Genomic DNA, 24849 nt, shown 5'->3' on the forward strand with positions numbered 1-24849 from the left:
GGGATATGCATGGGATTGCATTTAATATACACAGATCAATTTAGGAAGAATAGAAATCTTACTAATGGTGAGTCTTCCAACCCATGAACATTATATATATATCTATATATTTAGTTTTCAGTGTAGAGGTCTTGCATGACTTCTGTTAATTTATTCTTAACTGATTTGTTTTTTGAAATGATTGTAAATACAATTAAAAAAATACTATTTTCCCAATTATGTACTACTAGTATCTAAAAATACAACTGATTTTTTAAAATATGTATCTTACAACTGATTTTTGCATGTTGACCTTGTATCCTGTAACATACAACTATTAGGTTTAGTAATTGTTTTATATATTCTTTAGGATTTTCTATGTACCCGAATTATGTCATTTGTGAGCAGGTACAGTTTTACTTCTTCCATTCCAATCCTTGTGCTTTTTTTCCCCCTTGTCTTATTACACTGTCTAAAACCACCAGTACAACATTGAATAAAAGTGGTAAGAGTGAACATACTTGCTTTGTCCTTGATCTTAGGGGGAAACTGTAAATCTGTCACCATTAAGTGTGATGTTAGCTGTAGATATTTTACTTGTCCTTTGTGAGATTGGAAAAGTTCCATTCTGTTTCTGATTTTCTGAAAGTTTTTTTCATGGATGGATATCAAATTTTGTCAAATGTTTTTTCTGCACCTATTTAAATGATTGTATGTTTTTTGTCCTTTATTCTGTTAATACAGTGAATTACCTTCTTTTTTAAAAATGTTAAACCAATCTTGCATTCTGGGGATAAACCTCCCTTAGTCATGATATATTGTCCTTTTTATGTATTGCTAGAATCAACTTACTAATATTTTGCTTTAGATATTTACATCTTCATTAAGGACCTCAGCCTGTAATTTTTTATTTTTCCCTTCTTTTCCGCTCCCTCCCTATCTCAGTCTTAATCTCCCTCTCTCCCCGCACCCTACCTCCTCCTTCTCCTCCTTTTTCTTTTTTGCTTTTTAGAAATTTATTTATTTTATTTATTTTTATTTTTGGCCGCGTTGCGTCTTCGTTGCTGCGCATGGGCTTTCTCTGGTTGCGGCTAGCGGGAGCTACTCTTTGTTGTGGTGCGCGGGCTTCTCATTGCAGTGGCTTCTCTTATTGCGGAGCACGGGCTCTGGGCGCGCGGGCTTCAGCAGTTGTGGCACGCGGGCTCTAGAGCACAGGCTCAGTAGTTGTGGCGCACGGGCTTAGTTTCTCTGTGGCATGTGGGATCTTCCCGGACCAGGGCCTGGACACATGTCCCCTGCGTTGGCGGGTGGATTCTTAACCACTGCGCCACCAGGGAAGCCCTCTTCCTTTTTCTTTTTGTAATTTCTCTGGGTTTATTAGTGGGTTTTGTTGACCTCATGAAATGTTGAAAAATATTCTCTTCCAGTTTTCTGAAGGAGTTTTATAACATTGATGTTCTTTTTTTAAGTGTTTGATAGAATTCACCAGTAAAACCATCTTGGCTTGGAGTTTCCTTTTTGGACAGGTTTTTGATAAATTCTGTTTCTTTAATAGATATAGGTGTTTTCAGATTTTCTGTGTCATCTTATGTAAGTTTTGATAAGTGGTGTTTTTCAAGGAATTTATTTCACCTAAGTTGTCAAATTTATTGGCATAAAATTGTTTATAATGTTCCTTTATTATCCTTTTAATGTCTGTAGGATATAGGGTGATATTCTCTTTCATTTCTCAAGCTGGTGTTCTATTTATTTTTTTCACTAGTCTAGCTAGGATGTTATGAATTTTGTTGATTGTTATCCATTTTATTGATCTTTTCAAAGAACCAACTTTTGGCTTTATTATTTTCTCTATTATTTGTCTGATTTCTACTTCATTGATTGCAGGTCTGTATTATTTCCTTTGATTTATTCTGGGTTTACTCTGCTTTTCTTTTTCTAGATTTTAAAAGTTGAACCTTTCAGTCATTTATTTTCTTGTTTTCTATTGTAGGCATTTAAAGCTATAAATTGCCTTCTAAATACTGCTTTAGCTGCATCCCACAAATTTTGATATGTTTTATTTTCATTACAGTTCAGTTTATAATTTTTTAGTTTATAATTTTTGATGACCTGTGGGTTATTTAGAAGCATGTTGTTTAGTTTCCAAATAGTTAACAAGTTTTTCTTAGCTATCTTTTTGATTTCTTTTTTTTAAAATAAATTTATTTATTTTATTTATTTTATTTTTGGGTCTTTGGGTCTTTGTTGCTGTGTGCAGGCTTCAGTAGTTATGGCACGTGGGCTCAGTAGTTGTGGCTCACGGGCTCTAGAGCGCAGGCTCAGTAGCTGTGGCACACAGGCTTAGTTGCTCTGCAGCATGTGGGATCCTCCCGGACCAAGGATCGAACTTGTGTCCCCTGCGTTGGCAGGCAGATTCTTAACCACTGCACCACCAGGGAAGTCCCTTGATTTCTAATTTAATTGCATTATGGTCAAAGAACGTACTCTGTATGATTTCAGTTCTTTTACAGTTGACACTTGAACCATAGGGAGGGTAAGTGCGCTGACCACCCCTCCTAACCCCCCCACTTCCTCCGCCCAGTTGAAAATCTGCGTATAACTTACAGTTGGCCTTCTGTATCTGTAGTTCCGCATTTGTGGATTCAAGCAGCTATGGATTGTGTATTATGGTAGTATGTGTTTATTGAAAAAAATCTGCGTATAAGTGGACCTGCACAGTTCAAACCTGTGTTGTTCAAGGGTCAACTGTATTTTTTAAAAAATATTTCTTTATTTATTTGGCTGCATCGGGTCTTAGCTGCAGCACATGGGATCTTTTGTTGTGGCGTGTGGGCTCTCTAGTTGTGGTACATGGGCTCAGTAGTTGTGGCGCATGGGCTCTAGAGCACGTGGGCTTAGTTGCCCCGTGGCATGTGGGATTTTAGTTCCCCAACCAGGGATCAAACCCACATCCCCTGCATTGGAAGGCGGACTCTTAACTACTGCACCACCAGGGAAGTCCCTCAACTGTATTTTTATTAAAACTTATTTTATGTCATAGTATATGGTATATCTTGGGGAACATGCTATGTACACTTGAAAAGAATATGTATTTTGTACATATTGTTGGAGGTAATGTTCTATAAATGTCAGGTCAAGGTGGTTGATAGTGTTTTTCAGATCTTATATGTTTTTATTAGTATTTTTGATCTAGTTGTTAAGTGAGAAAAGGGTGTTAAAATCTCCAACTGTGATTGTGATTTTTTCCATTTCTCCTTTTAAGTCTGTCAATTTGCTTCATGTATTTTGAAGCTCTGTTATTAGATACATATGCATTTATGATTTTTGTTTGCTTCTTATGAATTGATGGATTTATCTTTATGAGATATCCTTCCCTTTTTGTCTCTGGTAATATTCTCTCTTGAAGACTATTTTATCTGATGTTAATATAGCCACTGTAGTCTTTTTATGCATCATATTTTTTTCCATCCATTTATCTGTATCTATCTGCATCTCCTACAGACAGCATATAGTTATCTCCTGCTTTTTAAACATCTATTCTGGTATTGTTTGCCTTTTTATTTGAAGTATTTAGTCAATTTACGTATACTTTAATTATTTACATGTCTGGGTTTAGGTCATTGTCTTCTTTGTTTTAAAACTTTTATTTTATTTTATTTTTTTGGCCACGCCGCATGTCTTGCAGGATCTTAGTTCCCCGACCAGGGATTGAACCTGGGCCCTCGGCAGTGAAAGTGCAGAGTCCTAACCACTGTACCACCAGGGAATTCCCTAGGTCTTCTATTTTACATTTTTTTTTCTTTGTGTTTCCTCTGCTATTGTTCCTCTGTTCCTTCTTTTCTGCCTTCATTTGCATTAACTGAATATTTATTTTTAGCATTCCATTTTAATTTATCTTTTGGCTTTTAAATCTGTATCTCTTTGCATTACTTACTTAGTATTTGATCCATGGATTACAAAGTGTATCTTTAACTCTTTATAATTTATTTAAGGCTAATATTGTATCACTCTGTGTTAAATACAAAAACATAGCAATTGTATAGGTCCATTTACCCCTACTCATCATCCTTTATGATAGTTGTTCTATGTATTATACACATATAGTATGAACTCCATAATAATTGTTAAAATATGGTTTCATCAGTCATCTGTAATTAAAGAAACCAAGAGAAATCTGTCTCTTCTTTACAAAGATAGTTACCATTTTCAGTCCTGAAGTTCCAAATTTTCTTCTTCCTTTAGTCCAAAGAACTGCCTTTAGCATTTCTTTTATGTTTTTTTAAATTAATTTAATTTAATTTATTTACTTTTGGCTGCATTGGGTCTTCATTGCTGCACGCAGGCTTTCTCTAGTTGTGGCGAGCAGGGGCTATTCCTCTTTGCAGTGCACGGGCTTCTCATTGCAGTGGCTTGTCTTGTTGCGGAGTGTGGGCTCTAGGCGCACGGGCTTCAGTAGTTGTGACACGTGGGCTCAGTAGTTGTGGCTTGCGGGCTCTAGAGCGCAGGCTCAGTAGTTGTGGCGCATGGGCTTAGTTGCTCCGTGGCATGTGGGATCTTCCCAGACCAGGGCTTGAACCCGTGTCCCCTACTTTGGCAGGTGGATTCTTAACCACTGCGCCACCACGGAAGCCCTAGCATTTCTTATAGTGCTGCAGAAACAAATTCTCTCAGTTTTCATTTATCTAATCATTTTCTAGTTCTTTTGTCATTATTGAAAGATATTGTCACTGGAGATTAATTATGGGTTAGCAGGGTTTTTGTTTTTTTTCTTATATTACTTTAAGGATGGCATTTCATTGTCTTCTCAGTCAGCTAAATTGTGTGATTTTTTTCTGGCAGGTTTTAAGAGTTTCTCATCATATTTGATTTTCTTCAGGTTGACTGTGATGTGCCTTGATATGGTTATCTATGTATTTCTCCTATTTGGGGTTCACTAAGCTTTTGAATTTGAAAATTTATGTCTTTCCAAAATTTAGGAAATTTTTGGTCATTATTTCTTCAAATGTATTTCTGCCTCATCCCTGTTTTCTCTTTTTGAGATACTAATTAGGTTTTATACCTTTTGCTATTAGCCCACCAGTGACTGAGGATATGCCCTCTGACTTCCTGTTTTATTTTCTTATTCCTACGAAAACATTTCTCTCAGACTAGATTTTTTTTTAAATTAATTAATTAATTTATTTTTGGCTGTGTTGGGTCTTTGTTGCTGCACGTGGGCTTTCTCTAGTTGCGGCGAGCAGGGGCTACTCTTTGTTGTGGTGTGCGGGCTTCTCATTGCGGTGGCTTCTCTTGCTTCAGAGCACAGGTTCTAGGTGCGTGGGCTTCAGTAGTTTTGGCTTGTGGGCTCTAAAGCGCAGGCTCAGTAGTTGTGGCACACGGGCTTAGTTGCTCTGCAGCATGTGGGATCTTCCCGGGACCAGAGCTCGAACCCGTGTCCCCTGCATTGGCAGGCAGATTCTTAACCACTGCGCCACCAGGGAAGCACCTCTCAGACTAGGTTTAATTCTCAGTTAGCCAGATTTTAGTGAATTATCCATATAGTTTATCAATATTTTATATATCTTTGGAAGACATGGAAGTAGTAAGAGAAGGAAGATGGCATTTCAAGTGCATAAAAATAGTTTTGACTTCACATGTTGTGATCCACCTGTTTCATTATTATAATAAATTTGATTGAACTTTTAAAGATAGGCCATCTACTTTTTACAGTTTCTAAATATTATGATCAGGTATAATAGTTCTTTGATACTCAAATTGTTTGAGAAAATATTATTTAAAATGTACCCTGTTACAGAATCTTTTTGCTGTTGCTCTCAAATGGTGCCATTATCCTCATATAAATACATAGATGCACTTGTATGTACTGATATAATTTTATTCCAGATATTCTGTGGTAATATGTGACTTCACCAAAATAGCCCTGAGTGGGAGGAAAATTAACATACTAGTAGTGTTATAGGTATCAGAAAACAAACTACTCTCATTTTCTGATCGTTAAGGATCTGGAAATATTTTTTTCTTTTAATATAAAGAAAGCAAATAGGCTATCCTTGCGTCTATGTAAAATCATTGCACCTGTAAGAACAGGTAACCTAAAGGTATATGATTTATTAAAATATGGATCCAGAGAAGTTCTAGTAACTTTTTAGGGTGAGGCTCAGACTGTTCTCATACATATTAATATATTGATTTTGATGTAGTCTTTTTATAAAAACAAGTTCAACTTGTTAAACAAGAGGTATGGCTCATATGATCCCATTCACTAAAGAAGTATGACACAGATTATGGTGTTTTAGACTTATGAAACTAAATAAGCGTTAGAAAAGGATTCTTTTTTTAAAAAAAATAATTAATTTATTTTTGGCTGTGTTGGGTCTTTGTTGCTGTGCGTGGGCTTTTCTCTACTTGAGGCTAGTGGGGACTACTCTTCGTTGCGGTGCGCGGGCTTCTCATTGTGGTGGCTTCTCTTGTTGCAGATGGGCTCTAGGCATGCAGGCTTCAGTAGTTGTGGCACTCGGGCTCAGTAGTTGTGGCTCACAGGCTCTAGAGCGCAGGCTCAGTAGTTGTGGTGCACGGACTTAGTTGCTCCGCAACATGTGGGATCTTCCCAGACCAGGGATCGAACCCATGTTCCCTGCATTGGCAGGCGGATTCTTAACCACTGCACCACCAGGGAAGTCCCAAGGATTCATTTTTTTTTCAACATTATATTCTCTTCTATATTCTGTCAGGTACACAGAAAGTACCTGACTTTCTGTGTAATGTGTATGTTTTGGACTCTGCAAAGGCAACAGCATAGGTATGAAGGAAGAGTCGTTTTATAGCTTAGGATGAGAATTGATAATTAATTTTTAATGTATTGATTTTGATTTTCAATGAATGAGTTGAGTTCAGATACTCAGTACTTATACTATTACATTTTCTTCCGTATTCATTATCTTATTTCATACTGGCTTGTCCTCCCATCTATGGAAGAGTCAACAGGATCCAAAATTGTGGTTTCATGAAGGGAAATAATAATTATGTGTAATATGAACAAAATATTTACCAGTATTAGTGTTAAGTCCTCTTTTCTAGCACGTATGTAAAGAAAATGCTATACAAAAATGTAAAATTATTCTCCCCTTTGGAAAGTTAGTCCTCACTAATTATTATTTACATAAGAAAAAGGTAGAATTTAAAACACATAGGACACGTTTTCAGTAAAAAAAAAAAAAACTTTTTAAATCAAGACCATTTTTTCATATGGTTTTTTGTTTCAAACCCCTAAGTACTAAATGTAATAATTTTTGACAGCAGCAGTTCATGTGTTAAGTTTTGGAGTTTAGAAATATTATTCACTAACCATGAGTAAATCTCAGCAAGGAGTCATCTAGGTAAGAAGAATGCCATTTCTGTAAGAAAGATGCATTTAATCTAGTGATACTCTATGATGTCAAATGGTATAAAACATTTATTAAGCTGTGTAATAGATAGGACTCAGTTCTACTCTATCCCTGGAGCTCTAATAAATTTTTAACAAGGAAAATAGGAAAACCAGGGGTGTCTTCCCTTCTACAGTGCCCAAGGCATTTTTCTATCTTTGAGAAAGCCAGAAAAATATGGGCTAACTTTTCAAATCTTACATTATAATGTTAAGTCAGATTCTGGTATGTCTAGGGGATCTCAGGTACTAGTTCCATAGCACTAGAGAAATTCTTTTGCTTTGGTTTGTCTTTTTTGTTTGTTTGTTTAAGACGTTGTGTGTGTCTAGTTTTAAAGCTGTTAGTCTGTTCAGAGTTTCCCTTGTGTTTCCATAGCCACCAGGAGGAAATATTAGATAGTGATGAGCCATTTTAATGGAATAATCATGAATAATCATGAACAAGAGCCTAATGTCAGACCTAGGCCAGCTCTGCCAAGTTAGCATTGGACCAGTTAGCTAACTTCTTTAAGCCTCAGTTTCTTCATCTATGAAATAGTGATAGGATTATTGTGAGCATCAAGTGATCAAATTATATGCAAAGCACCTAGCACAATGCCTGGCATATGGCAAGTTCTTCTTATTATTAAAGATTTAAAATATACCATACTTTATTAGTAATAAACTAAACATAAGAGAGTTGCTGTGTTAATTTTTTAAATTAGCTCAATTAATGGTTTTCAGTTTTGTTTATGTGCTTCATGTTAATAAAACATAGAAAATGTAAAAAATGTAAAGATAATTCTAGTGATGATCTTAATGATTCAAAGATGATGCTTTTGTCATTTGTATATGTATGCATGGTTAGAGCAAGATGAATTGTTCATACCAAGCAGGGGGAATTTTTATATAAATTGGTCAAGGAACGTGCCACCTGATAGGACATTAGAGGAAAAATAAATTGGTAAGACTTACTATATATCAAGTGCTATATATACTCTGTCTCGTTTAACTTCTTTAACAGCCTTCTGAAACTAAGAAGTATTTCAGTTTTGCAGCAAACAGGCTTCAGGAATTAAAATAACTTGCTAAGGTCATGCAGCTTGTAGCGTCAGAATTGGGATTCATACCAATCGACTCCAAAATCCATGTTCTTTATTACTATCATTTTGCTGAGAAAATTAATAGGATCAGAAATGTAAACTATGTAGAAAAGAGGCTAAGATGGGAACAGTTAGTTGACAGTATAGGGATTTAGTTGAAAGAGTAATTAGATCCCTTTTCTAACTAATAAATGGTAAAAAAATATGATGGGAGAAAAGTCGGTGTGTGAGAGTTTTTAGCTTTCTGCTCTTCCTCTGTGTGTTAATGACAGTTCTGCCTTTGCTAATTCAATTTCCTCCATTTTCCCCTCCCTCCAAGGAGGGCTTAGCATTTGTCAGACTAGGTCTTTGGTGATTTGTAATGTAGAATTGAGAGACAGGGATGAGGTAGAAGGAATATGAAAGTAGCCACTGCAGGATAGTCTAATCATATTATTCCATGTTTTCTGCTTTGTACCTTGTCATGGTTGCATTAAAAAAAAAAAAAAAAACTTTTTGGGACTTCCCTGGTGGTCCAGTGGTTGAGACCCCATGCTTCTACTGCAGGGGTTGCAGGTTCGAGCCCTGGTCTGGGAACTAAGATCCCACGTGCCACATGGCCAAAAAATTAAAAATTAAAAATAAATAAGTTAATTAATACATAAAAAAAAAGTTTTCAGTGGAGTTCTTCAAATCTCACAGTGAATGCTAGTAGCTCCTAATGCAGTGTTAGAAAATGTTTTATGTTGATAATACTCGAACTTAGATATTTGAGTTTACTATGTTATTCTCTCTACTTTTGTATATGTTTGATGTTTTCTATAATAAAGAAAATGTCTTAGTGATCATACTTGATTGTTAGGATCCTTCTGTAATCCTGGAATGTCAGAACTATATCTTGTATATTGTTATATATTTTTGAGTGCCTTACATGTAGTAGTCACTCAATAAATAAACATCTTGAGTTGAACCAAATATAATATTTTGTTGCTCAGTTTTTTAAAAATTTATTTATTTATTTATTCTTGGCTGCGTTGGGTCTTTGTTGCTGTGCGTGGGCTTTCTCTAGTTGCGGCGAGCGCGGGCTACTCTTCGTTGCAGTGCACGGACTTCGTATTGTGGTGGCTTCTCTTGTTGTGGAGCGTGGGCTCTAGGCGCATGGGCTTCAGTAGTTGTGGCACACGGGCTCAGTAGTTGTGGCTTGCGGGCTCTAGAGTGCAGGCTCAGTAGTTGTGGCACACGGGCTTAGTTGCTCCGTGGCATATGGGATCTTCCCGGACCAGGGATCGAACCCATGTCCCCTGCATTGGCAGGAGGATTCTTAACCACTGCGCCACCAGGGAAGTCCTGTTGCTCAATTTTAAATGTAAGGAATATTTAAGTAGTGGTTGATATATAAAGTAAAAATGGGCTTTTTGGTTAATGCTGTTAAGGTGAGAAAATGTTCTGAAATTAGATAGTGGTGATGTTTGCAGAACTCTGTGAATATACTAAAACATTGAATTTTGAATACTTTAAATGAGTACGTTTTATAATATGTGAATTATATCCCAGTTTTAAAAAAGAATATAAAAATATGCAGAGACAAGATGTAAACTCGGAGAAGATAGTTGTAACACATATAACTGATAAAGGAAAGAACTCCCACAAATCAATAAGGAAAGACAACTCTGTAGATAAATAGACAAATTACAGGAACAGGCACATCACAAAGAGGAAACAAGAGTAGCCAAGAAATACTAAAAAGATGCTCACCCTCATTAGAGATCAGAGAAATGCAAGTGGTAAATTCAGTGAAACAGAATTTTTACACTTACCAGATTTGTAGAAATTAGAGTTGGATCATCCCAAGTATTGACAAAGATGTAGAGGAGCAAGAAGGCTTATATGTTGCTGGTGGGAATGTTAACTGGTACAGTCACTTTTTTTTTTTTTTTTTTAAATAAAGAGATTTCTTGTTTTTATTTATTTATTTATTTATTTATTTATTTTTGGCTGTGTTGGGTCTTCGTTTCTGTGTGAGGGCTTTCTCTAGTTGTGGCGAGCGGGGGCCACTCTTCATCGCGGTGCGCGGGCCTCTCACTATCACGGCCTCTCTTGTTGCGGAGCACAGGCTCCAGACGCGCAGGCTCAGTAGTTGTGGCTCACGGGCCCAGTTGCTCCGTGGCATGTGGGATCTTCCCAGACCAGGGCTCGAACCCGTGTCCCCTGCCTTGGCAGGCAGATTCTCAACCACTGTGCCACCAGGGAAGCCCGATACAGTCACTTTTGAAAATATTTTGGTATTATCTGGTAAAATTGAAGATGCACATGTCCTTTGATCCAGCAGTTCTACTCCTAGGGGTATGTGTATGTGTGTGTTTGTATATACACCTATGTATGTGTATTCTGTCCTGTCCCCACTGATCTGTAATGCCACCTTTATCAAGTCTTCACATTTTCATGGGCCTATTTCTGAGCTTTCTATTATTTTAAATGTGTTTGTTTATCTATGCACCAATTTTGTTCTGGCTTAATTACTGTAGTTTTAAAATAAGCCTTAACATCTAGTAGGGTCACCTGCTTCAGAAGTGTTCTTCAGGAATGTTTTGGCTATTCATGGTTCTTTGCTCTTCCATATAAACCTTAGGATCAGCTTGCAAGTCTTATGAGAAGTCCTGCTGGATTGTTATTGAACTTATATTTAATTACTTTGAATTTATGGGTCATTTTGAAAAGAATTTTCATGAAGATAATATATTTCTCCATTTATTTAGGGCTTTAGTGTCTTTCAATCAAATTTTATAATTTTCTTTATAAAGATCTCATACTCTTTTGTTAGATTTATTTTTAGGGGTGTGTGTGTTGGAGAGAGAGAGAATACTGTCAATTTAAAAAGCAGCTTTATTGAGGTATAATTTACATTCCATAAAATTCACCCATTTTAAGTGTACAGTATACAGTTCAGTGCTTTTAAGGAAATTTTCAGTTGTGCAGCCATCATCGCAATCTAATTTTAGAACATTTTCATCACCTCAAAAAGAAACCTTGTACCCACTGGCACTCTGTACCCACCCCTGGCCCCAGGCAACTACTAATCTGGTAGACACACCAAAAAATCTTTTTATTATGGACATTTAAAAATAAATACACAAAGTCAAGAAAATAGAACAATAACTCCAAAACAGCCAATTTGGTCAATCTTATTTTCCATTTCCTCCAAATTCTGTCTAACCTCTCCCCTGGATTATTTTAAAACCTATCTCAGACATAATTTCATTTCTTTCATAAGTTTGTAAGTATGTATGTGTCTCCAAGGTCTAAGGTCTCTTTTTAATTTATTTATTTATGGCTGCATTGGGTCTTCGTTTCTGCGCGTGGGCTTTCTCTAGTTGCGGCGAGCGGGGGCTACTCTTCGTTGTGGTGCGTGGGCTTCTCATTGCGGTGGCTTCTCTTGTTGCAGAGCACAGGCTTTAGGTGCGCGGGCTTCAGCAACTGTGGCACGTGGGCTCAGTAATTGTGGCTCGCGGACTCTAGAGCACAGACTCAGTAGTTGTGGCATGTGGGCTTAGTTGCTCCGCGGCATGTGGGATCTTCCTGGAGCAGGGATCGAACCCGTGTCCCCTGCATTGGCAGGCGGATTCTTAACCACTGTGCCAACAGGGAGGTCCCAAAGGTCTCTTTTCAAAAAGCTTAACTACGATACCATTTTCACACCTAGAGAGATTAACAATAATTCTTTAGTGTCATCTAACATTCAGTCAGTTTTCAAAGCACTATTCAAAGCAATCTATACTTTGCATTATTTTGATATGTCTCTTAAATCTCTTATAATCTGTAACAATTTCCTGACCCTCCATTTTTTTCTCGCCACCTATTTGTTGAAGAAACCAGATCATTTGTTAGTAATCTGTAAAATGTTTTTTGTAAAATGGTAGGTAGTTCTGGAGCAGCACATGCTGTCCAGTAGAAATATAACATGAAACACAAATGCAAGCCACATAATTAATTTAAAATTTTCTAATACCTGCATTAAAAAAGAAAAAGGTGAAATTAGTTTTGACACATTTTAGTCAACCCAAGATATCAAAAATATTATCATTTATGTACTCAATATAAATAATTATATTTTACATTCTTTCTTATTTTTTGAAATCTGTTGTGTAATTTACACTTACAGCATATCTCAATTCAGAGTGGGCGTATTTCAGGTGCTCGGTAGCCACAGGTGACTAGTTAGTGACTACGCGATTGGGCAGTGCAGATCTAGAGGCTTGATCTGACTTAGGTTTGAGTCTTTGTCAAGAACAGTTCATAGGTGGTGCTTTGTATTTTATATTGCATTCCAGCAGGAGGCAAATAATGTCTTTTTTTTTTTTTTAATGTTAAGCTTGGTCCAAAGTTTCAGTTATTGTCAACCTGATCATTTAGACTTTCACCTAATGGTTTTAGCTGCCATTGATGATAATTGCCTACATTCATATCTCATTAATTGTTGAAAATGGTGACTGTCTAATTCTGTCATTACTTCTGCATCTAATAGCTGAATTTTTCTGTGAAGAAGAATTTTCCCTAATCAGTTGTTTGCTTCTCTATTAAACTATTCTCTATCATAGTTATACTTTTTGTTATTCGTTTTTAACTTAATTGAATAGTGGTCAGAAAATATGGTCTGTATATGATGCAGTTTTTGAAATCTATTGAATCTTGCTTTATGGCCTATTGTATAGTCAGTTCTCAAAAATATTTCATGTGTGCTTGAACAGAATGTGTATGCCCTAGTTGTTGGGTACATTGCTAAATATGATTATAAAATAAAACTTGTTAATTATATCATTCACATTTTTAGTATCTGTACTGATTTTTTTGTCTGATCTATCAATTACTGAGAGATGAGTTATAATTTCTTCTATTATGATAGTGAATTTATTGATTTATTCATGTAATTCTATTGGTATTTGCTTTATATATTCTGGCATTTGGCTATTAGTTACACACAAGTTTAGAACTGTTATGTCTTCCTGGTGAATTGAACCTTTCATCATGTAGTGACCCTCTTTACTTTAGTAATACTTTTTGCGCAAAAGTTTATCTTGTTTGATATTAATATTGGTTAGTATTGTCTGGTACAACTTTACTCATCCGTTTACTGTCAATCTCTTTTCTTATATTTTAGATGTCTTTTGAGAACATATATAGTTGGATTTTTAAAAAATATTTATTTATTTGGCTATACTGGGTGTTAGTTGAAGCACGCGGGATCTTCGTTGCCACATGCAGGATCTTTGTTGAGGCATGCGGGATCTTTAGTTGCGGCATGTGGGATCTTCAGTTGCTGCATGTGAACTCTTAGTTGCGGCATGTGGGATCTAGTTCCCTGACCAGGGATCGAACCCAGGCTCCCTGCATTGGGAGCGTGGAGTCTTAGCCACCATTGGGCTACCAGGGAAGTCCCTATAGTTGGATTTTAATATTAAAAAATCTAGATTGACAGTCTTTTTAATTATAGATGTTAGTCCATTTATAGTTTCTTTTATTACTGATATAGCAGGTTTATTTCTACCATCTTTTATGTTTTTTATTGTCACACTTTCTCTGCTTGTTGTTGTTGTTCTTATGGTTCTTCTCCTCTCTTCCTCCTCCCTTCCTCCTCCCTTCCTCCTCCTTGTTTTCTTTTTCTTGTCCTTCTTTGGAATATATACACAATATATTTCTTTTACTGGTTATTCTAAAAATGTTAACATGCATATTTAACCTAAAACCCAAAGTTAATCAATATATTTACCCAGTTTCCTTATATGACAAGGACTTCTGAATGTTTAAATGCTGATAAATTTTCCTTAAGGGTGATTGTTTGTTGTCTGATATTTTAGTTCTATTTTTAAAAAATTTAATTCTACAAAGTAGACATCATTGTTATCATTTTATAAATAGATGTTTGTTTAGATTTATTCATGTTTATCTTTTTGTTGTTGTTAGAATTCCTGCATCTCAAGATAGACCTTTCTTCCAAATTCCCTTCTTACTAAAGTACATAATTTAGAAGTGCGCTTAAAGATTTCTTAGGGGACTTCCCTAGTGGTCCAGTGGTTAAGGCTCCATGCTCCCAACGTAGGGGGCCTGAGTTCGATCCCTGGTCAGGGAACTAGATCCCACCTGCATGCCACAGCTAAGAGTTCCATGCCGCAACTGAAGATCCTGCGTGCCGCAACTAAGTTTCCCGCATGCTGCAGCTAACAAAATCCCATGCCCCAACGAAGATCTGCAACTAAGACACGGTGCAGCCAAATACATAAATAAATTAAGTAAATAAATGTATATATATATTTTTAAAAAAGGTCTCAGTACTTAATGCTATCAGTTTTTGTTTGATCATGTCATTATTTGCTCTCACACTTTAAAGATTGTTTTATGTATTTCAACTCCAGGTTGGTGGTTATTCTTTTAGCTCTTTTATAGTTATTATTCCTCTGTCTTCTGAGTTTTATTGTTGCTGTTGAGAAATCAGCTGTCGGTCTGTTTATCAGGTATCTGTTTTTTCTCTCTTGTGGCCTCTAAAATATTTTCTTTGCCTTTGGTTTTTCCAGTTTCCCCCACACTGTATATAGGGTGGTTTTCTTTTTTTATTATCTTGTTTGTGATTTGTTGGGCTCCCTGAATGTGAGAATCTGGTTTTCATCAAGCTTGAAAACTTAGCCATTATTTCTTCAAATATCGCCTCTTGTCTAGAGTCTCTGTTTTCTTCTTCTGTAACTCTAATTGGATTAAACACTAATTAGATTATTAAACATTCTTACTTTTTCCTCTGTCTTTTTTTTTTTTAATTAATTAATTAATTAATTTATTTTTGACTGTGTTGGGTCTTTGTTTCTGTGCGAGGGCTTTCTCTAGTTGTGGCAAGTGGGGGCCACTCTTCATCGCGGTGCGCGGGCCTCTCACTATTCTGGGCTCTCTTCTTGCGGAGCACAGGCTCCAGACGCGCAAGCTCAGTAGTTGTGGCTCACGGGCCTAGTTGCTCCGCGGCATGTGGGATCTTCCCAGACCAGGGCTCGAACCCATGTCCCCTGCATTAGCAGGCAGATTCTCAACCACTGCGCCACTAGGGAAGCCCCTCCTCTTTGTCTTTTAACTTCATCTCTTTTATGTCTCCATTTTGTATCTGAGTAATTCTTTAGATCTCTCTTCTAGTTTAAACTGTGAATTTTCACTTTAGGTTCATCTATCCTGCTGTGTAACCTGTCTACCAAGTTTCTAATTTTAATTATATATCCAGTTTCTAGAAATTCTATCACGTTCCTTTTCAAATCTGCCTGCTTATTGAACGGAGTTTGTTCCTTATTCATATTTTTATATCCTTTCTTGTTTCTTGAAATGTTATTCTGCAGCTATTAATTTTCACTGTCTTTGTGGGCATGAGTTTCATGTTTATTATTTTTGCTGACCCTAATCACAGTGGCTTGTTTCCTATGTTTTGTGATTTTTTTTTTTTCACTTTAAGCAAAGTCTTTATTTTCAAGGAAAAAGTATATTTTGTCATTTTCTGTTCTTGGCATAAATTTTAATTATTTCCAGTGGAACCAAAACCTCCTGAACCCCTTTCAGTGTCATCTAAAACTTGAACTTCCTCTATTTCTGAGTGAAATATCCGTTCACAAATGAGCTATGCAATTCGATCACCCTTTTTGACTTCAAACTTTTCTTTGCCAAAATTAAACAGTACAACACCAACATTTCCTCTATAATCTTCATCTATGACACCAGCTCCTACATCTATGAAGTGTTTTGCAGCCAAGCCAGAACGTAGAGCTACTCTCCCATAGCACCCAGAAGGAAGAGCTATCTGAATGTCTGTTTTCACAAGGGCTTTCTCCATAGGTGGTACTGTGTAATCATAGGCACCGTATAGGTCATAGCCCGCGGCACGCTCGGACCCCCTGGTCGGAGCGGTGGCGTGCTCCAGAAGCTGGACAAAGCGGAGCCACATGCCGCCCTCCTCCGCAGGCCGGGCCCGTTTGCTGGGGGAGATGACTTGTGCCTCTTGAGAGCAGGGCATGGCAGGGCAGAATGTGAGCACAAGAGGAAGCAGGCGGAACAGGAGAGAGCAGGATGAGCGCAGCGCACCGGTTCTAAACTTCCCGCCAACAACTCCCCGCCCCTGTTTTGTGATTTTGATTGTGAGTTTATGTTCATTTATCTCAAGATAGTTTTCATAGTTTAGCCAGCATTTTTAGGTGACTTATAAGGTTTTTTTTCAGGGTACGTTAGTGTTCTATTTGCCTGAAATGGAAGATATAAGATATTTTTAGTTAATTAATTAGGAAAAAATAGGAGAAATAATGTTATCTACAGCAATATAAAATGAGACTCTGCCTTTTAAAATAGAAATTTTAGAATTCATTCTTTGCATTGTCACATCTTTTGTATGGTTAACTGTTGTCTTAAACTGTAGGCATCTAAGTGTGAAGTGTCCTGTTTTACCTGTCTCTGTAAGATATTACTAATTATTGATTAGCAGGCATAAAGTGAATGCATTTGTGCTGTTCCTCTAATGTACATTTTCTTTTTAAAGTTCATATCATTAGCTGGAGAAGAGAATACAATTCATGAAGTGGAATACAATTCATGAAAAATGAAAATAATCTCCTCCTTTCCTTCAGTTTCTGTGGCTCAGTCTTAAGGACCAAATAATGTATGGGTTATTTAGGGCAGTGGTTCTAATCTGTGATGTAGCAGTGAGATGAGAGAAATATTTTGAATCACCAGCATTAAGATATGATATTCATTATTATTCTGAAGTTATTTCATATGTTTCATATGTTTTCTCCCCCAAAGAAAACCCAGGCTCTTTTATGGGAGAGACTGTCTTCTATTTTGTGTATCTCTATCTTCTTTATGTCAAACTTCAGGCCCATATAAATCTCCAGCTTATTTAAAATACTTTTGTCTTGACTAGCTTGTACAATGGGACCTTTTTATCGTATTTCTCATGAAAACCTCATATTCTGGCATTTTTCTTACTATCATAGAAAAACTGTGCACATGGTGGAGAAAAGCCCAATTTAAGTCAACTTAGTGGGACTTCCATATCTATGGAAAAATCCTAAGATGTCTTTCTGGGCCATTTGCTTTTTGATATATCCATATTGTTCCTTATCCCAGTGAAAACAGATATGAGAGACTGTACTAGTCCTGTAATTAGCTAGTCCTGTAATTCTTGCCAGGATAGTAGGGGTTGCTCATTGTGAACACATTCTGCCGCCAACAGCTGAGTTGGAACATTGTGTTTATTTGTGAGAGGATTTAAATATGAACAATTTGGTATAAAGATTAAATGAGGGAATAAATTCTACTGATAAACCTGATGAAATCATTAGTCTTTTAAAGAAATATTACTAAATTAGAGAGAGGAGTTCATATTGAATATCACACTGAACATTGTAGAAATTGAAAAATCTTTGTATATTTCATTTAGAAGAGTTTTCTGGCTTTCTTGTTGCCTTTTTTGAGCAGTGGACAGATGTACTGGAGGCAACCTAGCTTGGTGTAATAAGCAACAGATTGGAATATAGAGCAGAAGTAGGTATATAATGTCAGGAGTCCAATTCAGTGTATATTTACTATGTACAAGAAACTTTTTTTTCTTTTTAATTTATTTTTGGCTGTGTTGGGTCTTCGTTGCTGCACGCGGGCTTTCTCTAGTTGTGGCAAGTGAGGGCTGCTCTTCGTTGCGGTGTGCGGGCTTCTCACTGCGGTGGCTTCTCTTGTTGCGGAGCATGGGCTCTAGGCGCTCGGGCTTCAGTAGTTGTGGCACGTGGGCTCAGTAGTTGTGGCACTCAGGCTCAGTAGTTGTGGCTTGCGGGCTCTAGAGTGCAGGCTTAGTAGCTGTGGAACACAGGCTTAGTTGCTCTGTGGCATATGGGATCTTCCTGGACCAGGGCTCGAACCCATGTCCCCTGCATTGACAGGTGGATTCTTTTTTTTTTTTTTTTTCTTACCTCAAATTATATTTCATTATATTTTGAACATATATTTCAAAAATATACTTTTTTTTAAACATCTTTATTGAAGTATAATTGCTTTACAATGGTGTGTTAGTTTCTGCTTTATAACAAAGTGAATCAGTTATACATATACATATATCCCCATATCTCTTCCCTCTTGCATCTCCCTCCCTCCCACCCTCCCTATCCCACCCCTCTAGGTGGTCACAAAGCACCGAGCTGATCTCCCTGTGCTCTGCGGCTGCTTCCCACTAGCTATCTATTTTACATTTGGTAGTGTATATATGTCAGTGCCACTCTCTCACTTTGTCCCAGCTTACCCTTCCCCCTCCCCGTGTCCTCAAGTCCATTCTCTAGTAGGTCTGCGTCTTTATTCCCATCTTGCCCCTAGGTTCTTCTTGACCATTTTTGTTTGTTTGTTTTTTAGATTCCATATATATGTGTTAGCATATGGTATTTGTTTTTCTCTTTCTTACTTCACTCTGTATGACAGACTCTAGGTCCATCCACCTCACTGCAAATGACTCAATTTCATTTCTTTTTATGGCTGAGTAATATTCCATTGTATATATGTGCCACATCTTCTTTATCCATTCATCTGTTGATGGACACTTAGGTTGCTTCCATGTCCTGGCTATTGTAAATAGAGCTTCAGTGAACATTGTGGTACATGACTCTTTTTGAATTATGGTTTTCTCAGGGTATATGCCCAGTAGTGGGATTGCTGGGTCGTATGGTAGTTGTATTTTTAGTTTTTTAAGGAACCTCCATACTGTTCTCCATAGTGGCTGTATCAATTTACATTCCCACCAACAGTGCAAGAGGGTTCCCTTTTCTCCACACCCTCTCCAGCATTTATTGTTTGTAGATTTTTTGATGATGGCCATTCTGACCGATGTGAGGTGATATCTCATTGTAGTTTTGATTTGTGTTTCTCTAATTATTAATGATGTTGAGCATTCTTTCATGTGTTTGTTGGCAATCTGTATATCTTCTTTGGAGAAATGTCTATTTAGGTCTTCTGCCCATTTTTGGATTGGGTTGTTTGTTTTTTTGATATTGAGCTGCATGAGCTGCTTGTATATTTTGGAGATTAATCCTTAGTCAGTTGCTTCATTTGCAAATATTTTCTCCCATTCGGAGCGTTGTCTTTTTGTCTTGTTTATGGTTTCCTTTGCTATGCAAAAGCTTTTAAGTTTCATTAGGTCCCATTTGTTTATTTTTGTTTTTATTTCCATTTCTCTAGGAGGTGGGTCAAAAAGGATCTTGCTGTGATTTATGTCATAGAGTGTTCTGCCTATGTTTTCCTCTAAGAGTTTGATAGTATCTGGCCTTACATTTAGGTCTTTAATCCATTTTGAGTTTATTTTTGTGTATGGTGTTAGGGAGTGTTCTAATTCATTCTTTTACATGTAGCTGTCTAGTTTTCCCGGCACCACTTATTGAAGAGGCTATCTTTTCTCCACTGTATATTCTTGCCTCCTTTATCAAAGATAAGGTGACCATATGTGCATGGGTTTATCTCTGGGCTTTCTCTCCTGTTCCATTGCTCTATGTTTCTGTTTTTGTGGCAGTACCATACTGTCTTGATTACTGTAGCTTTGTAGTATAGTCTGAAGTCAGGGAGCTGGCAGGCGGATTCTTAACCACTGCGCCACCAGAGAAGTCCCTGTACAAGAAACTTTGACAGACACTCTAGGCAGGGAGGGAGGTGGAGGTGGATATAAGGATGAATAAGAAATAGTCTTTTAAGTAATGTAAAATCCAGTGGGAGAAATAGGATCAGTAAATAATAGAAAATAGAATTAAACGAATGTTAAACAGAATTTGCAGTATTGTGCCATAGGGGAACATAGGAAAGAGCAATGAAGATTGATCAGAGAATCAGAGAAGGTGTCAGCAAGAATGTGGCATTTAAGTTGATTCTGGAAAAGGAGTAGTATTCGGATAGATGGCAGGTGTTGAGAATAGGAGTGTGAGGATCTCATTTTGGGGGATTGGTAAATGTGAAGGCATGCATGGTTAAAGCCCTGATTTTATGGAAGGATAAAGGAGAATGTAAGTATTCTTAGAGAATATATGAGTATTTAATTTTTACTCTGTAATGTTAGTAACAACTAACATTTCTCGAATATTTTCGTGTACTTGTTTGAGACTTATAAGAACAGCTATGGGAGGTATTATTTCTATCCCCAATTTATACATGGTCTTGTGTGATTTAGTGGAAATATCTGGATTTTTTATTTACTTTTTAAATTGAAGTATAGTTAGTTTACAATGTTGTGTTAGTTTCAAGTGTACAGCAAAGTGATTCAGATATACATATGTATATGAATATGTATTCTTTTTCAGATTCTTTTCCATTATAGGCTATTAGAAGATATTGAATATACTCCTTGTGCTATACAGTAGGTCCTTGTTGTGTATCTATTTTATTTTATTATTTTTTTAAAAATATTTATTTATTTGGCTGTGCTGGGTCTTAACTGCAGCACACGGGATCTTCGTTGCCATGTGCGGGACCTTTGTTGCAGCATGCAGGATTTGTAGTTGCGGCATATGGGATCTTTAGTTGCGGCATGCGAACTCTTAGTTGCGGCATGTGGGATCTAGTTCCCTGACCAGGGATTGGACCTGGGCCCCCTGCATTGGGAGCGCAGAGTCTTAGCCACTGGACCACCAGGGAAGTCCCTATCTATTTTTTTGTTTTTGGGTGCATCAGGTCTTAGTTGCAGGATCTTCGTTGCAGTATGTGAGATCTTTTGTTGCGTGGGCTTCTCTCTAGTTGTGGTGCATGGGCTTCTCTCCAGCTGTGGCGCGTGGGCTCCAGGGCTCGCGAGCTCAGTAGTTGCGGCAGGCAGGCTCTAGAGTGCACAGGCTTATTAGTTGCCCCGTGACACGTGGGATCTTAGTTCCCTGACCAGGGATTGAACCTGTGTCCCCTGCATTGGAAGGTGGATTCTTAACCATTGGACCACCAGGGAAGTCCTATCTATCTGTTTTATATATAGTAGTTTGTATCTGTTAATCCCAAACTCCTAATTCATCCCTCCCCCTTCCCCTTTGGTGACCATAAGTTTGTTTTCTTTTTTTCTTTATTTTTTATTTTTATTTTTTAAATTTATTTGGCTGCGCCAGGTCTTAGTTGCGGCACACAGGATCTTCGTTGCAGCATGTGGGATCTTTTTTAGTTGCAGCATTTGGGATCTTTTAGTTGTGGCATGTGGGCTCTTTCGTTGCAGCATGTGGGATCTAGTTCCCTGACCAGGGATCAGACCTGGGTCCCCTGCATTGGGAGCGTGGAGTCTTAACCACTGGACCACCAGGGAAGTCCCAAGTTTGTTTTCTACGTCTGTGAGTCTTTCTGTTTTGAAAAGTTCATTTGTATAATTTTTTAAGATTCCACATATAAGTGATATGATACTTGTTCTTCTCTGTCTGACTTACTTCAGTTAGTATGATAATCTCTAGGTCCATCCATGTTTCTGTGAATGGCATTATTTCGTTCTTTTTGTGGCTGAGTAATATTCTATATATATATGGACGTTTAGGTTGCTTCCATGTCTTGGCTATTGTAAACAGTGCTGCTATGAACATTGGGGTGCATGTAACTTTTCAAATTAGAGTTTTCTCCGGATATATGCCCAGGAATGGGATTGCTGGATCATATGGTAACTCTACTTTTAGTCTTTTTAAGGAACCTCCATACAGTTTTCCATAGTGGCTGCACCAGTTTACGTTACCACCAACAGTGTAGGAGGGTTCCCTTTTCTCCACACCCTCTCCAGCATTTATTGTTTGTGGATTTTTTGATGATGGCCGTTCGACTGGTGTGAGGCGGTACCTCATTGTAGTTTTCATACCCATTTCTCTAATATTAGCTTTTAAGTGACAAAGTCAACTGGATTTGAAAGTTGACTTTGTCACTTAAGTTTCGTGACCTTGCTTGATATTACTGAGTATTAATTTTCTCGTCTGTCAAATATGGATGGTACCTTCTTCAGTAGTTTGTTTCCAGGGATGCTACATAAGCCGTGCACTGCATTATTATAGGGGCAGCATTCGCGCAGACTAGGGATTGGCAGTTTTTTTCTATAAAGGGCCGGATAGTAAGTATTTTAGGCTTTCCAAGCAACAAGGTATCTGCCTCAACTGCTCAGCCCTGCTGTTGTAGCACAAAATCAGCCATAGGCAGTATGTAAAGACATGGGTGTGGCTGTATTCTAATAACATTTCACTTACAAAAACTGGTGTTGAGCCAGATTTGGCCCACAGCCCAGAGTTTGCTTACTCCTGACATAGACTGGGATATGAATGGTGCGCCCTTGAGCTCTGCACTTACGTGGTATAGGTTGTTTTAAGGAATAATACATGAGTTATAGGAAATATTTATTCACAGCATGGTAATAGTTCTAACTTAGTGCATGTGGATGTTCAATGGTAAAAGTCCATCCACTTTCCTCTCATTCCCTTTTAAAGTTATTGCCATTGAATTCTTGGGTAAACCACGTAAACCTTTGCCCTTAACTTCAGAATTCTCAGTTAGTTGTGTAAGTCAGAGTGAAATCTTGATGATGTTTTGAACTCCTTAAAATCGGTGTTAACTGGAAATTATGGCTGAGACATGGTTATAACTGAGTGCCACTCTATCCAGCAGTCTTAAACACAACATGATAGAAAGCTTGAAGTTTAAATTGATGGTACTGTTATTCAGTGTCTCATGTGATTTGTGTTTGTGTAAGCTAGGATTTTAACCTGGAGAGTGTATACTGCTTTGGCTCTCTTCAGAATTAGCATATGGAAGTAGTGCTGTCCTGATTTTGATCCCTGCCACATCAGACCACCACTGTATCGTTCTTGAATGCAGTTAATAATTGGGAAAAAGCATATGTTCTACTAGAGATACCCAGAAGGGGTGAAGTGAATATGGGCTTTCTCTTGACTTTACTTAGTTATAGCTTTGTTAATGCTGTTCCTTTCAAGGCTTTTTTTTTTTTTTTAAATATTTGGAGATTTTTATCAGTCGTTTTTCTGCAGTTTTCATGGTTTATTTTATTTTATGTATTTATTTTTGGCTGCATTGGGTCTTCGTTGCTGGGCGGGCTTTCTCTAGTTGCGGTGAGCAGGGGCTACTCTTCTTGTGGTGCACAGGCTTCTCGTTGCGGTGGCCTCTCTTGTTGCGGAACACGGGCTCTAGGCGTGTGGGCTTCAGTAGTTGTGGCATGCGGGCTCAGTAGTTGTGACTCGCGGTCTCTAGAGTGCGGGCTCAGTACTTGTGGCACACGGGCTTAGTTACTCCACGGCATGGGAGATCTTCCTGGACCAGGGCTCGAGCCCATGTCCCCTGCATCGACAGACGGATTCTTAACCACTGCACTATCAGGGAAGCATCTCAAGGCATATTTTTTATTTTTTTGTTTCTTTCTCAGTGCTTTGAAGAGTTTTCATATCAGATTATGTAAATCAAATTTTGATTATCTACTAGGGCTGATTTTTGACATTCCTTTTGAGTCTTGGTTTAGGAATAATAAATTAATTGCTGTTTTTAGGATATTATTTGCTAATCATTGTTGTGAGAATATTTTGATGTTGAACTGCCATACATAATTCTGTTCTCCCACTCTCAATGTTAAAATAAAGTTTTTATAGTTGTCATTTGGAATAAATGATGTCCTCTAATTTCTACATTTGAAAATATTTCTCTTTATTCTATATAATGTATACATTCGACTTGCATTTTGTTTTTCAAAAAATTTTTTATTGTGGTAAGATATATATAACATAAAATTAATTTTAATTATTTTTAAGTGTACAATTCAGAGTTCAGAGGCATTAAATATAATCATAGTGTTGTGTTACTGTCACCGCTATCTCCAGAACTTTTTCATCATCTCAAACAGAAACTCTGTACCCATTAAATAGTAACTGTCCATTCCCTGCCTTTCCCTCTGCCCCTGGTAATCTCAAATCTACTTTCCATCTCTATGAATTTGCCAGTTCTGTACCTCATTCATGTAAGTGGAGTCATGCAATATATGTCCTTTTGTGTCAGTTTTATTTCACTTAGCATAATGTTTTCAAGGTTATTCATGTTCTAGCATGTATCAGACTCTCATCTTTTTTTTTTTTTTTTTTAAAGGAATTCCTTTTATTTTTATTTATTTTATTTATTTATTTATTTATTTATTTAGTTTTGGCTGTGTTGGGTCTTCGTTTCTGTGCGAGGGCTTTCTCTAGTTGCGACGAGCGGGGGCCACTCTTCATCGCGGTGCGCGGGCCTTTCACTATCGTGGCCTCTCTTGTTGCGGAGCACAGGCTCCAGACGCGCAGGCTCAGCAGTTGTGGCTCACGGGCCTAGTTGCTCCGCGGCATGTGGGATCCTCCCAGACCAGGGCTCGAACCCATG

At 37.5% G+C, this 24849-nt stretch overlaps 3 protein-coding genes across 5 annotated transcripts in view; 1 reads left to right on the forward strand and 2 right to left on the reverse strand.

Annotated features, from left to right (window-relative positions):
* The window catches only part of PPM1E (protein phosphatase, Mg2+/Mn2+ dependent 1E), a 205316-nt gene that overhangs the window by 41947 nt on the left and 138520 nt on the right, over window positions 1–24849 (forward strand). The gene's annotated exons all lie outside the window — the stretch shown is intronic.
* The window catches only part of TRIM37 (tripartite motif containing 37), a 283770-nt gene continuing 270938 nt past the window's right edge, over window positions 12018–24849 (reverse strand). The window contains exon 25 of one of the 2 annotated variants that reach the window (XM_082372003.1): window positions 12018–12159. In XM_082372003.1, coding sequence (XP_082228129.1) covers window positions 12087–12159 — 73 coding nt within the window. In that variant the 3' untranslated portion in view covers window positions 12018–12086. Of the gene's footprint in view, window positions 12160–12447; window positions 12470–24849 lie in introns of those variants that run through there. The other variant, XM_082372006.1, reaches the window with a different exon arrangement.
* Window positions 15275–16592, reverse strand: LOC309618407 (deoxyuridine 5'-triphosphate nucleotidohydrolase, mitochondrial-like). The gene is given in 2 exon segments (XM_082372109.1): window positions 15275–16102; window positions 16106–16592. Coding segments are annotated over 2 exon segments (492 nt in total). The 5' UTR covers window positions 16496–16592; the 3' UTR covers window positions 15275–16000.

The sequence above is a fragment of the Balaenoptera borealis genome (genome assembly GCF_965194805.1).
Source record: "Balaenoptera borealis genome assembly, chromosome: 20".
In the NCBI taxonomy this organism is placed as follows: domain Eukaryota; kingdom Metazoa; phylum Chordata; class Mammalia; order Artiodactyla; family Balaenopteridae; genus Balaenoptera; species Balaenoptera borealis.